This window comes from Scyliorhinus torazame, chromosome 11, assembly GCF_047496885.1.
Source record: "Scyliorhinus torazame isolate Kashiwa2021f chromosome 11, sScyTor2.1, whole genome shotgun sequence".
NCBI classification, from domain to species: Eukaryota; Metazoa; Chordata; class Chondrichthyes; order Carcharhiniformes; family Scyliorhinidae; genus Scyliorhinus; species Scyliorhinus torazame.
The window spans coordinates 118,292,281-118,308,843 of record NC_092717.1 but is presented as its reverse complement, the minus strand read 5'-3'; the positions used below and the strand labels follow the sequence as shown (position 1 = coordinate 118,308,843).

Sequence of the window (16,563 nt, the reverse complement as noted above, 5' to 3'; positions counted from 1 at the left end):
TCAGTTACCCCTTCGTGATTATAAACTCCAGCAATTTCCCCACCACAAATATTATGCTAACTGGTCTGTAATTCCCTGGTTCCCCCTTTCAGCTTTCTTAAAAAATGGAGTGACATGTGCAGAGATTTGTCACTCCTTAGTTCCATTAATTTCCTAGTTAGTGATGCTGTACTTACATTAATTGTATTAAGTCCTTGTCCTCTATCAACTATTAATTTTTTTGGGACTTCCCACAAGTTATCCTCCTTTTCAACTGCAAATACTGAGGCAAAGTAATTTTTCAACATGTCTGGCAATTCCCCATTATCACTGACAATATCTCCATTTTCTGCATTTGGTAGGCCCACATTGCTCTTGACCATCGACTTTCCCTTTATATAACTATAAAATGTCTTATTGATTTTGATGTCCCTTGCAAGTTTCCTTTCATAATCCCTTTTAGTAGCTCTTATAAGTTGCTGTGTGGCCCTTTGCTGGTCCTTGTACCTATCTCATTCATACCGATCTGTGCTAATTCTTGCATTTTTGTAAGCTCTTTCTTTTTGTTTTATGCTGTCCCTAACCTCTTTAGTTGTCCATGGTTGCTCTTTTTGTGAAGTGGTGCCTTTTTCTCTCAGGGGTATATACTTGCTCTGTATCTCATTCAATGTCTTTAAATATTCTCCACTGATCCTCAGTCGTTTGACGCATCAACAGATCTTCCCAGTTTACCGTGGACAGTCTCTGCCTCATCCTGTTAAAGGCAGCCTGACCCAAGTCTAAAATTCTAGTCCACTTGTCTTTCGCTATCAAACACTACATTGAATTTAATCATGTTATGATCACGATTTGATAAATGTTTGTGCACTGTTAGGCTACTAATTAAGTTGGGCTCATTATTCATAACTAAACCTAATATTGCCTGTCCCCTTGTTGCATCCAGAACATATTGCTGCAGGAAATTATCCTGGACACATTCCAAAAATTCACTATTTTTCTCAAGTGCTCGTCTGCCTCTCCCAATCTATGTGTAAGTTGGAAATCTCCCATTAAGACTACTCTGCCTTTGCTACACACTTGCATATTTTCTGCCTTCATACAATCTAGCACCTCAGAACTGCCAATACACAACACCCATTACAGTTTTAGATCTACTTCTGTTCCTCAGTTCCACCCATATGGTCTCAGCTGGATACTTTCCCTTCATGATATCCTTCACCATTGAGATGATAGTATTTCTAATCAGGAAGGCTATTCCACTCCCTCTGCCATCTTCCCTGTCCCTCCTGTAAACTTTATAACCAGGTATATTTAGTTCCCAGTCCCAACCATCCTGTAGCCATGTCTCTGTTAATAGCAACCACATCATAAACCACATTCACCTGAGGAAGGAGCTGTGCTCTGAAAGCTAGTGATTTGAAACAAACCTATTGGACTTTATCCTGGTGTTGTAAGACTTCTGATCATAATCCTCAACTTGCATTTGTGCCTGCAGCTCATCTAGTTTATTTCTTAACCTTGTGCATTTATTTACAGAACTCTTAAGTTCAGCACTGATGTCTTATTTGCTTGTTTATTATTTTTCAGTATATTTCTTGTAGGTTTGCCATTAGCTTTAGTTCCTGAAGTTAGATTCCTGACTATTTCTTTACTCCCTGCCCTGTTACTTGTTTTTGGAACTGTATTGAGTTCCCCAAAAGCCTATCAATTTTGGACATCCATGTATTTCAAAATATACAATGAAGCATAAAAGAAAAGCAGAAAATGCTGGAGATGGGCATGAGACCAGTCAGAATCTATAATGATAAATTATGGGTTATCTTTGGATATGTAAATTACATCAAATCCTGTGTTTGTTCTGTATGCATACTGACCTGACATATTGTTCCAACATTTTATTTTTATTTCAGAGTTCTGGCATTTGACGCCTTTTATTTTTGCAGAAGGTGTACAAATAACCAATGGAAACACCCAAATATGCTCTGAAATTCCATTATGGGGCATCAGTATAATTGAGTCAACAGCAATATATGCATAAAATAAATTCACATGATCCTGCTCATCAATAATTAATTCCCCCCCCACCCCCCCCCCCCACACACACACACACACACCGCCAAGTCCAGAAAGACGGCACCTGCTTTGCTGTTTGTCCTATTATGACTTTATTCGAATATTTGTGTCCTGTGAGCAATGAATCACGGTGGCACAGTGGTTAGCACTGCTGTCTCACAGCATCAGGGACCCTGGTTCAATTCCAGCCTTGGGTCACTGTTTGTGTGGCTTTTGCACGTTCTTCCCGTGTCTGTGTGGGTTTCCTCCGGGTGCTCTGGTTTCCTCCCCAGTCCAAAAGAAGCGCAGGTTAGGTGGATTGGCCATTCTAAAATTGCCCCTTAGTGTCCAAAGATGAGCAGGCTAGGTGGGGGAGTGCTTCTTTTCAGAGGGTCTGTGCAGACTCAATGGGCTGAATGGCCTCCTTCTGTACTGGAGGGATTTTATGGAAAAGGGAGAATATCGATAACCCAAGATGAAAACTGATAGACATTGCAGCATTGTACAATAATCAAATAATCCAATGGAAAGAATCCAAAACTAAAGATGAAACAAGAATAATAAGATATACCTGGCCATCTAGAAAGTAGCAGTGATGATTTGAGCAGCGCCACCTTTGCTCCAGGCGACTGTCAAATCTGTCACTCGTAATGACGTAACAAAGCAAAATATTACAACTGCGCAGGCATCTTGTTGGCAGCAAAAGCAGCCTTCCTACATTGCAACAGTGACTACACTTCAGAAGTACTTCATTAACTGTGAATACTTTAAGAAGTCCAGTGGTCATAAAAGGCACTTTATAAATGCAAGTGTTTATTTTTTTCTTCCAGTGCACTCAGCAGTTTCTTCCCATCATTCAAAGTAATGAAAGTGGTTGAGAAATATCACCCACTGTCTTCTGTTCTCATGTGCCACCATTGAGGTAGAGGTATTAGCTGCTTTGTGTCTACCACCATTCACAACTGTTGGTGTCGCAGTTACTGAACTTTGACCTGATCTACTGGTAGTAGAATGATTCTGTTCAACATGCTGTTTTCATTGTTTAATAAAGTATGTAATCCTGCTTTCTCCAGTCGATACCTCATTTTCAGGATGCCGAGCGATGCTTCGGGCATACTCTTCTACACTCCTCATTGAATTTGGGCTTGTCAGCTGGCTTAATAGTGATAAATGAAGGATACTGGTGGTATACAATTCTGCTGCTGCAGATGACTCATAGCACCTTGTGGTTGCTGTGATTTGAACTCTTAGCTTTGTTCTTGATCTTTCACGCACTTAGCACATACAAACTATGCAAAGCGTCTCCAGGGTGTGTGCTGTGGTCATTCCAACTTGTATGTCATGGACAGGGAGATATGTAACGTATAGACAGGTGAGGATAAGGTCAAGTAAGTTACTCTCTCATGTTTATTTGATTACAACTTACTGAAAGCTATGCTGCAGCATGGCAGCTATGTCCTTCAGGATGGTGGTACTGATACTCCACTTTCGGTGAGGGATATTGTGGCCCCTACCTTGAGAACATTATGTGCTCCTGTTACCCAGCGCATCCACCAAATAGTTTTGAACATGAAGGAGTATTGATTTATCATCTGAAGGAGGGCAGCAGGTGGTCATCGTAAAACAATTTCCTTGACTAGCTGCAACCTGAAGCAATGATACTTGGGATCCAGGATCAATGTTGAATTGCATCACAGCACACCCAGGAATGTTGATGAAGAAATCTGATAGGCTACAGTGATAGATATGATTGTGAGCATGACGAGATCTGGCTGATGCTTGACTAGTCTATATGACCGCTCTCTCAATTTTGGTACCAATCCTCAGATGTTGGTGAGGAGATTTATTTGCATAACAAACTGTACTAGGTGTGCCTTGGCTATGTCCTGATTAGATACAGCCAAGCTGTCTATTCTATTTTCTCCTTGTTTTTCTTTATGCTGCTTAATAGAACACTTGTCAGTCCATTTCAAGAACAATTAACAACCATTACCTTGCTACACAGGAGTCATGCATAAACCAGCACGGCATCTCCTTCTCTATAGGACATTAAAAAAAGTTCGTTTTTCCAACAATCCCACTGCTTCATGGTCACTTTTGCTGTTACCATTTTCTTATTTCCCAATTCGGTTTTAATATGATGGTGAAATTTGAACATAGGTAGTCTGAATTATTAGTCTAGGCCTCTGGATTATTAGTCTGTTATAGCTCACAAGTATCTTATGGGTTGCGAACAATTAACTTCCCCATGAACCTTGCAGGATACAAGCTCCCCTGTTAAGGGGGCTGGGACCTCCAAACAGTGTTTAGTTGGATAACACGCCGGCCAGTTAGGCCAGACAGGCAAGGGAGACTCAGTTGGGATCTACCGTGTGATGTGTATCATAGTTATTGTAAATAAACAAAGTTTCTTTGAACTCCGCAGTGTGGACTCCTTTGTGGCCTTATAAAATATTCCAATAATGAACCATATGATACTGTATCTCTATTTCCTCATACTTGCCCATTTCAGAAAGCACACTCTGAACTAATAAGAAAATACTCTGACCTTTTGTTCCACATACTTGTTATTCCACAGAAATCACATATTTATTTAGTTGTAAATGTTGTACGATTTGTTGACAGAAAACAAAGGTAATAAGAATGTGACTACGAGAGGTCAGAAATTGCTCGGACATTGACAACATTTTGCAACATTTCTGCTGGAAGCATAAATAAATAAATAGCTGAAGAGGGTTTATGTTGTGCGCTTTCTGACGAAGAAAGAGGCCAGAATATAACAGAGGGGCACTGGCCCCACATACCATTATCCTGTTAACTGAATACAAAGCAAAAGACCTAACTTACCTAGACTTTTATAAGGGACATTATACACGTTAGCTAGGATTCACCAAGAAGCTGCGATGTAGTTATGCTGAATGTTGCAATCGGACTTGCAGCCAGACTTTAGAATTGATACTATTCTGCCAGTAGTTGTCAAGGTCACTTCAGCCTGAGCTCTTATGCCTCTGGTTAGCTTTTATGTATCTGTCAATTAGCGACACAAGTTTCAAACATGAATGCTGAGCTAAAGTAATTGGTAGGCGAGCTGGCTAAATGTTTGGACCAAAAGGTGGGCATTCGGGGGCGGCACGGTGAAGCAGTGGTTAGCACTACTGTCTCACGGCACCAAGGACCCGGGTTCGATCCCAACTCTGGGTCACTGTCAGTGTGGAGTTTGCACACTCTCCCCGTAACTGCGTGGGTCTCACCCGAACAACCTGAGGTACCCTCAATAACGAAGCTTAGAGATTAAACTGTAAAGAAGGCTTTATTAGACTAAGAACTATGTTAGAGCTGAGACAAGTGCTGACTGCTACACAGCCCATGAGGCAGCCCTTTATATATGGCTCACAGATGGGCGGAGCCAGAGGCGGAGTCCCCAGGGTTCCAAGCCCGGTCTTAAAGGGGACATCACCTTACATGATGATAAGGCAGTAACCGTTCATCACATTCACCCCCTGTTTAAAAAGAGTCCGGCGGGGGTGAGGTGCCATCATAGGTCCATCCGTCTCGGTGGCCGGATCGTCCTCAGCGACCTCCTCAATTCGGGCGGTGGTGCGGCGGGCACAGACGTCCCGGTTGAAGGTACATCCGGGAGCACAGCGGTCGGAGCTTCGGTCCGGGTTGGGGCAGGGGGACTAGGCAGGGCCGGGGGTAGCGGCGCCGGCGGGGTGTGTAAAGGGGGGGAGCGCAAGGGGGGCCGCGCGGTAGGTGCGGTAGGGCCGGAAGGGGGTGTGTTGTAGGGGGCGCCGGGTCCTGCAGGGGAGCGGTGCGGGAAGGGGCCTCTCTGGTGGGGGATCTAGTGGGTGCCAGATCCCGGAGGGAAACCGTACCTTGCCTGCTGTCGGGGTACTCAACGTAGGCGTAACTGGGGTTGGCGTGGAGCAGCCGGACCCTTTCGACCAGGGGGTCCGTTTTATGGCTCCTCGCGTGCCTCCGGAGAAGAACAGGTCCCGGAGCCATCAGCCAAGGTGGAAGCGAGACCCCGGAGGTAGACTTCCTGGGGAAGACAAACAATCGGTTGTGAGGGGTCTCATTCGTGGCCGTGCAGAGGAGCGACCTAATGGAGTGTAGGGCATCGGGTAGGACCTCCTGCCAGCGGGTGGTTGGGAGACTTCTCGACCGCAGGCCAGAAGGACAGCCTTCCACACCGTCGCGTTCTCCCTCTCCACCTGCCCGTTTCCCCGCGGGTTGTCTGGTCGTTCTGCTCGAGGCGATGCCTTTGCTGAGCAGATACTGACGCGGTTCATCGCTCATGAACGATGTACCCCGGTCGCTCTGGATATAAGCGGGGAAACCGAACAGGGTGAAGATGCCGTGCAGTGCCTTAATCACAGTGGCTGATGTCATGTCGGGACAGGGAATGGCGAATGGGAAACGCGAGAACTCATCGATCACGGTGAGGAAATAGGCATAACGATTGCTGGACGGGAGGGGCCCCTTGAAGTCCACGCTCAGTCGCTCAAAGGGACCCGAGGCTTTCACGAGCCAAACCTTGTCTGGCCGATAGAAGTGCGGTTTACACTCCGCACAGACTTGGCAGGCCCTGGCCATGGCCTTGACCTCCTTGGTTGAGTAAGGTAGGTTGCGGGACTTGATAAAATGGAGCCGCTGCCAGATGTAGGTCGAGCGGATGCCGGACACGAAAGCGTCTCTGATGTGCAGGTTCATATGGACTTCCCCTGTCACATCCTGATAGCCACCGGGTGGCAGAGGTCATTGTGGATGGCTTGCACGCGGTCCTCCTGCAAGTTGCCGCATGTGCCGCGGGCCAGGGCATCTGGGGGCTCGTTGAGCTCCCCTGGACAATACTTGACATCGTACGAGTAGGTGGAGAGTTCGATCCTCCACCTCAAAATTTTATCGTTTTTTATTTTGCCCGGTTGCGTGTTATCGAACATATAGGCGACTGACCGTTGGTTGGTGACGAGGGTAAACCTCCTACCGGCGAGGTAGTGTCTCCAGCGCCGCACAGCCTCCACAATGGCTTGTGCCTCCTTTTCGACTGCAGAGTGTCGAACCTCGGAGGCGGTGAGGGTTCGGGAGAAGAACGCTACTGGTCTGCCTTCCTGATTGAGGGTAGCAGCCAGGACGATGTCTGATGCATCGCTCTCTACCTGGAAAGGGATGGTTTTGTCTACCGCGTGCATAGCGGCCTTGATGATGTCGGCCTTGATGCGGTTGAAGGCCAATTGAGCCTCAGCCAAGAGGGGAAAAATGGTGGTCTGTAGGAGTGGGCGGGCTTTGTCCGCATACTTGAGGACCCACTGGTCGTAATAGGAGAAAAGCCCCAAGCACCGTTTGAGGGCCTTGAGGCTGCGGGGAGAGGGAGTTCCTTAAGGGGGCGCATGCGGTCGGGGTCGGGACCTAGGACCCCGTCTTCCACGACATAGCCGAGGATGGCCAGCCGGGTGGTGTGGAAAACCCATTTGCCCTCGTTATAGGTCAGGTTAAGGGCTCGGGCGGTCAGGAGGAAATTTGCGAGGTTAGCGTCATGGTCCTGCTGGTCATGGCCGCAGATGGTGACATTGTCCAAGTACGGGTATGTAGCCCGCAACCGTACTGGTCCACCATTTGGTCCATCGCCCTTTGAAAGACGGAGACCCCATTTGTGACACCGAAGGGGACCCTGAGGAAGTGGAAGAGCCGGCCGGCTGCTTCAAAGGCAGTATAGGGGCGGTCTTTTGGTCGGCTGGGAAGCTGGTGGTAGGCGGATTTGAGGTCGACCGTGGAAAAGACTCGGTATTGGGCGATCCGATTTACCATTTCCGCGATGCGAGGAAGGGGGGTACGCATCAAGCTGCGTGAATCGGTTTATGGTCTGGCTATAATCCACGACCATCCGTTTCTTATCCCCGGACCGGACTACCACCACTTGCGCTCTCCAAGGGCTGTTGCGAGCCTCGATGACCCCCTCTCCCAGTAAACGCTGGACCTCTGACTTGATAAAAGCCATATCTTGGGCACTGTAGCGCCGGCTCCTGGTGGCAACGGTCTTACAGTCGGGAGTGAGGTTCGCGAGTCGCGAGGGGGTGCGACTTTCAGTGTCGCAAGGCAGCATACTGTGAGGGGGGGGGGGCAATGGTCCGCTGAACTTCAGTGTCCGGCTTCGGTGGCTGCACTGGAAATCCAGTCCGAACAGCAAGGGGGCACAGAGGTGAGGGAGGATATAAAATTTGAAACGGGTGTATTTGGCGCCCTGGATCGAGAGATCCGCAATACAGTACCCCTTGATTTGCACTGAGTGGGACCCAGATGCGAGGGCTATGGTTTGGGATGCGGGATGGGTGCGTAGGGAGCAGCGCCTTACCGTTTCAGGGTGGATAAAGCTCTCCGTGCTCCCGGAGTCGAAGAGGCATGCAGTGTCGCGCCCGTTGACCTGGACCTGCATCATAGAGTTCTGCAGGTGTTTTGGCCGAGTTTGGCCGAGGGTGATCGCACCCACTCGCGGGTAGTCGGAGTCCTCAGCCGAGTCGGACTCGTAAAATGGCCGCCGCCGTCGGTCGCACGTGTCGGGTCGAGAAGATGGCCGCCGACAAGATGGCCGCTCCCATGATTCGCACGAGGCTGATGACGCGTCAGAAGGGGGCATGTCGGGTCAGTGCGCAGCAGCATTGCGAGGCCTACGGGCCTGAAAGCCTGATTTTCGGGCCGGCTGTTCTTTGTTTTTCTGGCCCCTGGGTCTGGCCAGGCAGACCCTCGCAAAATGCCCTTTCTTCCCGCAGTCGCTGCAGATCGCGGAGCGGGCTGAGCAGCATGGGCGTGGGTGCTGGCCCTGTCCACAGAAGTAGCACGGTATGCCCCCATGGTGAGCGGGTCGCCGAGTGGCGCAGGCCTGTAATACGGCTCAGTCGGAGGAGGTCCGGGGGGGGGGGGCTCGCAGAGTCCGTGGGGTATGTACCCAAGTTATGTCGGGCCACCTCCAGCGAGGAGGCGAGCGTTAGCGTGTCCTGGAGGTCATTGGCCCCGTTTTCGAGGAGCCGCTGCCAGATGTAGGTCGAGCGGATGCCGGACACGAAAGCGTCTCTGATGTGCAGGTTCATATGGACTTCCCCTGTCACATCCTGATGGCCACAGTCCCTGGCAAGCGCAGTGAGTTTCTCAACAAACTCGTCTAGCGATTCCCCCGAGCCCTGCCGGCAAGTAGAGAGCAGATGCCGGGCATGCACCTCATTGATGGGTTTGACAAGCCGCTTGCGGAGTAACTCAACCGCATCATCATAAGTCGTCACCTTTTCGAGCGTGGCGGAGATTCTGTGACTCACCCTGGCATGGAGGAGACGCAGCTTGCGTGGCCCCAGGATGGGAGTCTCTGCGGAGTCCAGGTAGGCCTCGAAGCACCACAGCCAGTATTAAAAAATTTCCTTCGCCTCCGGTGTTCGCGCTTCCAGATTGAGCTTCTCTGGTTTTAGGCCTGCGTCCATCCTGAATCTAGTTTAGTCTAATAAATTGAGGTACCCTCAATAACGAAGCTTAGAGATTAAACTGCAAAGAAGGCTTTATTAGACAAAGAACTATGTTAGAGCTGAGACAAGTGCTGACTGCTACACAGCCCATGAGGCAGCCCTTTATATATGGCTCACAGATGGACGGAGCCAGAGGCGGAGTCCCCAGGGTTCCAAGTCCGGTCTTAAAGGGGACATCACCTTACATGATGATAAGGCAGTAACCGTTCATCACACAACCCAAAAAGATGTGCAGGTTAGGTGAATTGGCCAAGCTAAATTGCCCCTTAATTGGGAAAAAAGAATTAGGTACTCTAAATTTATTTTTTAAAAGGTGGGCATTCGGGAAGTTCTTAAAGGAAGAAACAAATGTTGAGAGATCACCAGCATAGAGTATAGCATCCAATGGTAAGCTAAAGGGGGTAAAGGATTCACATATGTTGGAGGAATGCAAAATGCTCAAAGGATTGTGCAGCCTAAGGAGTATTTCACAGCTAAGAAGGAACAAGACCAAGAAAGAATTTAAGCACAAGGATTGAATTTTTAATTTGATACAGTGGTTAGCACTGTTGCCTCAGCACCAAGCACCCGGGTTCAATCCCAGCCCTGGGGTCACAGTCCGTGTGGAGTTTGCACATTCTCCTCGTATTTGCACGAGTCTCACCCCCAGAACCCAAAAGGATGTGCAGGCTAGGTGGATTGGCCACATTAAATTGCCTGTTAATTAGAAAAAAAACAAATTGGGTACTCTAAATTTATATATGAGTGTTTCTCCACCAGGACAGGGGTTGAGATGGCCAATATTGTGGACGGGGAAGTGGTGACTTTGATGATAGTGAGGATATGGGGCCAGAAGCCCCAGCTCAGAATTAAATAGGACTGAAATGGTGAACAGCTTGGTACAGCTTAAAACAGCAGCCAGGTAGGGGCATGAAATCAATAGTGTTTATGACAGGGTTTGAAGATATTGTGAACCAACCATGCTCTAGTGATTGACGGGACCCTAGGGTGGCATTTTGCTGCCGTCCTCAAGATCTGCATCCCAATCAGTGGGCCAGCAGCTTGGCAGCCTCAGCAGCTGCTGCTCGCAGTGGTCAAGGCTGAGGCTGCAACCCCAGGGAGAGGGCACCTCAATGTTGGGATCCCTGTTAAAAAGGACAAGTTAGGCTAAGGCAAAACAGGGCCAGGTAAGTGCATAAGTGTATAAGAGGGTGGAGCAGTTTGAATAGAGTAGAAAATCATGATTGGTAGGAGCTAGGAGAAATTGCAACGAAGGTGTGTGGGTCACAAGACAGGAAATGTTAACGGAAGGAGAATGTGCTCGTAGTTGCATAGAGAGAAGATATCAGAATGTAGCACTGTTTCTAAGGGTGTGGGCACTGCAACTGGGGGTCCCATCCATGGACCATGGCGTGCCAATCAAGGAGGGTGATCACCCCCTCCTCCGAATCTGGTGGGAGGCTGATGGTTCCCCTATGTGGCAATGGGTCTTCCCAAAATAGGCAAAATACTCGCGGGGGTGGAAGAGACCATTAATTGGTCACTTGAGTAGCTCACTTGGCTGCTCAACAGGAGGCCATGCTGTCATGGTCGCCACCCCAGGAAGTATGATATGACAGCAGGAAGACATTTAGTTCTGCTCCCAACATCTTCCCTGCCATATTACCAGCCCTCCCACCTCCCTGCCAGTCTTCAATGGATTGGAAAAGTTCAGTAATGGCTTTGATGTTCCCAATTTTGAAAAAGATGTGAGTGTGGGACCAGTGTAGAGTGGGGAGCAATGAGGGATGTTTGGTTCAGTGGGCTATTTGTAGGGAGAAATGAAGCAGAGGAAGCTGAACAGATGGTCTCAATCTTAATGACAGTGGTCCATGAGTACCCCATGGTTGTTGTTGGAGGGGAGGGTAGAGGCATAATGGGGAAGGGTTTAAGAAAACAGACGGTGGTGAAGGAAGGTTTGCTTTGCATCCTGAATGATGCTGGAGTAATTGGCAGATTGGCATAAAAGACTTTGTTGTGATCCACCCAGATCTGGTGACAAATGACTAAACCAGTTGATTGGCTCAACCACTTTCAGTATTTTTCCCTGTCAATGATAACTACATTTTTTCTTGGTCCTACCTCCAAACACCACAGTTTGTTTATCTGGGATAAAACACAATTTTCCATTAGACACGTTACAGTTCTCAGAACTCAACAATTAGTTCAACAACTTTAGTCTGTGACCATTCCCCTCCATCTTGACCGCTTGTTTTTAATATCCTAAACATTTTTGCCTCAATGCAACCTCCCCTTCCCCCACTGGGCCACCTGCCACTTGTTCTTTAGTATTGCTTTCACTGAGCAAGTGACCTTTATTCGCCTACTAACACATTCTGATATCTTCCCTCTATGCAACTACGAGCACATTCTCCTTCCGTTAACGTTTCCTGATATAATCTGTTATATTTCTACCTCTCTTCACCTCTGAAGAGTCTTACAGACTCGAAAGGTTAATTCTGTTTCTCTCTCTACAGATGCTACCAGACCTCCTGAGTTTTTCCAGCATTTTTCAGGGGGTTTCAGATACCGGCATCCACAGCCTTTCACTTTGATAATTTTCCATTATTTGTCCAGCACCCCCCCACCCCCGGAGTACAGCTAAATCTTTTTTTCCCATAAGACTGTGCTCCACTACAGATGTAACACTTGGAAAATTACTAGTATCATCTGTAAACCCGCTGACCGTATCCCAGCACCACTGCCCAGGTCATTCATAAAAGCATTCCCACTCATATTACAAGATTCGATTTGTGAAGTAACCCAGTGTGTGATACTTTATGAAAGGTTTTTTGAAAATGCCAATCAGATTATGTTGACCAACTAACCTTGTAGCCTTTTCAGAAAACTGAGTTAAACATCTTTTCTGGAAGCCTTATTGAGTATCTCTAATGGCTCCTTCTCTTTCCCAGTGATCAGAAAAAACATCTCTCAGGACCCTGCCATGCATCTTTATGACAGATGTTAGGCTGGTGGGGCGGTACTTCTCCGGCCATGATTTGTCTGCTATTTTGAAAACTTGGAGATACAGTATCTACCTTCCAATCTAAAGGAATGATTCTGACTCTAGATATGGGTACGGGGATCACTGAGCACCTATGCCACCTCTTTGGAACCATTCCTGGCTGGATGTTATCTGGCTTTATCCATGTTGGAATTTATGATTCTAATAAAGATGAAACCTCCATCTATTTTAATATTTATAGTGTCATTTGCTACAGTACATGCCGGAACTGAAATATGAAGAGAATCGCAGGATAATCCTCTGACTCACTCAAAAGGATACCTGCAGTGAAAGTATTTTTTAAAAAACTTCAGATCCATGTTTCTCAAACCTTTTTAGTTGAAGAACTACTTTTCAAATGGATTATCGTCACAGGTCATGACCATTTCAAATCAAAATAGCATAAACTTCTTGCGCATTTACATTTCTGAATGTAAAGTTCCTGGTAAATGGACTTTGATGATGTTTTGCCAAAGCAGTCCCAAAAACACTGGTATTACTGGTGACGTGGAAATGTTTATCTTCACGTCAGCCGAAAGGTAACCCTATAAATTCGACAACATATTCTGTTGAATACTTTGCCATACCTCCCTGCTCTTTCTGGAGTGGGATTAGGTTCAGTGGTTCCCAGCCCACCTCCTAAGTGCACAGCTGCTGAGTACTTCAGGGTCCTGTTCTTCCCTCTCTGCTGTTTACTGCCCAGTCTGCATTGGAATAGCACTGACACACTGGCTAGTGTGTAGCACCCAGCTGAATACTTAATGAATGAAGCTCGATTTAATCATTGTTCATCTCTCCAGGAGTGGCCTGGAGTCTCCAGAAATTGAAAATTTGTCTCCAGGACACTGCTATGTGAAACTCTGGTGATATCATCCGGATATCTTTTTAAATCCTTTTGTCATTTTCTTTGATCATTTCTCTTTACCAGATATTAAAATATTGAAAATGGAAAAAAGGATAATTTGTCTGACAGTTAAGCATCATCCAATTGGGTAATGAGTCTTTTTGCTTTCCAATTGACAATAGGACGGGAGTGTATCACAAGGATGGATATGTTGCCAACGGATGGCAAGAGTGTGGGGACATATCATGTGATGAAGCCTCCAGGAATAAATTTAATCACAGTGGGCAACTCTAATTCCGGGCCCTTGGACAATTCTGACAATTTGGCTCCTTCTTATTGTTCCCAACACCAGCCCTGCAATTCCATTCAGGGAGACCCTGAAGACATTTGGCTCCCCGCTTGGAATTCTCAGTCTGGGGCCCCTTTGCAGAGCTGTCCCAGGGCTCTTCCATCAGTGCCTCACCAACTTGATGTCAGAGCTCTTAGCTGCACCACTCAAGTGGACGAAGGAAGCCAAAGTAACAGACAACAACTCAAACCCAATTTGCACTTGAACCCAATTCACACCGTCACAGCAATGGGTCCCAAACACATTATTCCACGGAAAAGTGTAAAGTAACTCTAGAACCCCGGTGGGGGGTGGTTCACAGTTTGAGATACCTCAGATGTTTGACTGGAGCAGAAAAAGCTGCAAACATAATGCCCTTTACAGCTCGCAACAGAAACCGTGCATGATTGAAATGATCAGGTTAGTGTAACTTATTGCATTGAAGATTCCCATTTAATTCCAATCAGCAAATAGAATCCTAAATAAAAATGCTGAGCTGAAAACTGACAGTGAAGCATTCAAGAGTATTAAAGCTGTTAATGGGGAACCTTCTCCCAACATGACTATACTGTGACACCCTGAACAGAAGCACACAGGATGAAAGAACATCTGTTGATTGATTATCAATTAAAATGGAAGTCTGGCCTAACCCCTTCCCACAGTCAGGAAAAATTGAACAAACGTTCACAGCCTAATCATACTGTTGTGAGCCACGTATGGCGATGGTATATACTCACTGATTGATGGTCATCACATACTTAAATAGTGTCAACAATTCAGAATTAAATTGTACCTACTGCCCTTACCTCGCTTTGAAGAACATTGGGCTTACAACCAAATGTGACCAGGCAGCCATGTACTCAGAAAAATAAACAGTGGTGATGCTCACTTTTGGCCACCCTACTGGCCGAGTAATGTGTCAATCATACCAAGGTGAAGAGGGAGCTGCTGTTTTGAGGATTCATCCATACCGAGTCAGGGTGCCAGCTAGAAGTAGCTTGTTGGATTCCATAGCTACATATATATAGCACAAAAACAGACCATGCATACAACAGTCCATATTTTCCAAAAAAGCCTCCCCACTACCTTGCTTCATCTAACCCCTTCAAACATCCTTCTATTCTTTTCTCCCTCGCATATTTATCTAGCTTCCTCCAAAATGCATCGACTAAGGCTGGATCAAGATTGGTCAATATTCAACCAATATGACTAGCAGTATGGGTGACGGAGCAGGGAGTGGGCCGAGAGGAATAGGTGTGAGGTATGATTGTAGAGGAGGCACTTCCAGGACAATTGTGACACAAATTAATTATGTGGAGTAGGGAATGCTTCTACCTGCCTAACAAAATTATTTCAACTTGCCTCTGCTGAGTCTCTAAGCTCTATGGACTGTGGAAGTGATTGGAACCCGCACAGCACATACATTCAGCCCTTAAGGAGCACTCAATGGCGGTTCTGTGGCACAACAGTTAACATCCCTGTGTCGAAGCCAGAGGTTCTGAGATGAGGAAGGTGCATTCATAGCACAATATCAACGTGTAAATCCTTCCCATATGTGCCAATGGCAGGGGATAAGAGTGGGAGAGATTCCTGGTCAGCCATGGAATGGGAAGAAAGTGGATCACTATCCATAGTGCTTGGCTGCAGTGATATAGAGTCAGGGACAAACAGACATTTCTCCCTCAATTTTTGCTCATGATTAGTTTAACACCAGTGCTAAGTTATTTACATGATGTGGAGATGCCGGCGTTGGACTGGGATGAGCACAGCACGAAGTCTTACAACACCAGGTTAAAGTCCAACAGGTTTGTTTCGATGTCACTAGCTTTCGGAGTGCTGCTCCTTCCTCAGGTGAAAGTTATTTACAGTCCTGAAAGTTATCCCCAGCTAACGACTGCTGCACCTGAGGCAGGTGACAAGAATGAAAAATATAGAGAAGTTAAGGTGTCAAAACGCTATACTTTCTGTTCGCTGCTCTATCGCTGATCGGGAGTTGGGCATCTCACATTCTATAACCTCCCCACACACACCCTCTCTCCCCTGCCCTGTTCGAGCTAACTTCTCTCCTCCCTCTTGGTCTGCCTCTTCCTGCCGCCTCACCTTTAGGGCCAGCTCGATGTCGAAGTCCCGGGCTCTGAGGAATTTGAGGAGGAACCCGTTCTCCAAGCCCAGTGGCCAGTCTGGGCTCTGCTTCAGCGCTCGGAGCCGGAGCTCCGAAATGGAGCCAAGCATCGAGTCGGAGTAAAGTTGCTCCTCACTTGGACCGGGCTGCCCTCCCTGCGGATTACACTCTGCCGACATGTTCTCCACTGCTTTCAATGAGTGCAGTTGGCAGCAGCCGCTCGGAAACCGCACGGTTACTGGCCCTTCTCTCGTTCTGACACTTTCAACACCACAGCACCTAAAGTTACGCCGGAACTTAACTTGTGGGCGGAACCAGGCGACATCCAATCGCCTATTACACTCCTACTTACCCTGATTGTTTTGTTATACAGTAACTGGGGGAACAAGGCATCAGCCAACGTGCAGAGAGAGAGAGAGAGCGAGCAGTAGAAGGGCCAGGTTCCTTTTGCTTTTGGACAATTTTCTTTTCAAGTGAGGCAAAAAGTCTGCTGGCTCCGTGTTCGTGCGCCTATTGGATCGGCCAATCTGCCCCTCTGTACCAGCAACTAGCCTGTTCTCATTGAGATTTTACAGAATGGAAAGAGGCCCTTTGGTCCATGGTGTCCGGCCAGCCATCAAACTCCTATCTACTCTAATCCTATCTTCCAGCACTTGGTCCATAGCCTTATATGCTATGGCATTTTCAGTGATCATCATAGAATCGTGT

General features: G+C 47.2%; 1 protein-coding gene across 1 annotated transcript in view; it reads right to left on the bottom strand.

Moving 5' to 3' along the window:
- Nucleotides 1–16,288, bottom strand: part of ttpa (tocopherol (alpha) transfer protein) — a 92,328-nt gene extending 76,040 nt beyond the window's left edge. The window contains exon 1 of the mRNA XM_072467674.1: nt 15,834–16,288. Within this exon, the coding sequence (XP_072323775.1) occupies nt 15,834–16,034 (201 nt within the window). The 5' untranslated portion in view covers nt 16,035–16,288. The remainder of the gene's footprint in view (nt 1–15,833) is intronic.
- Nucleotides 16,289–16,563: the final 275 nt, after the last annotated feature.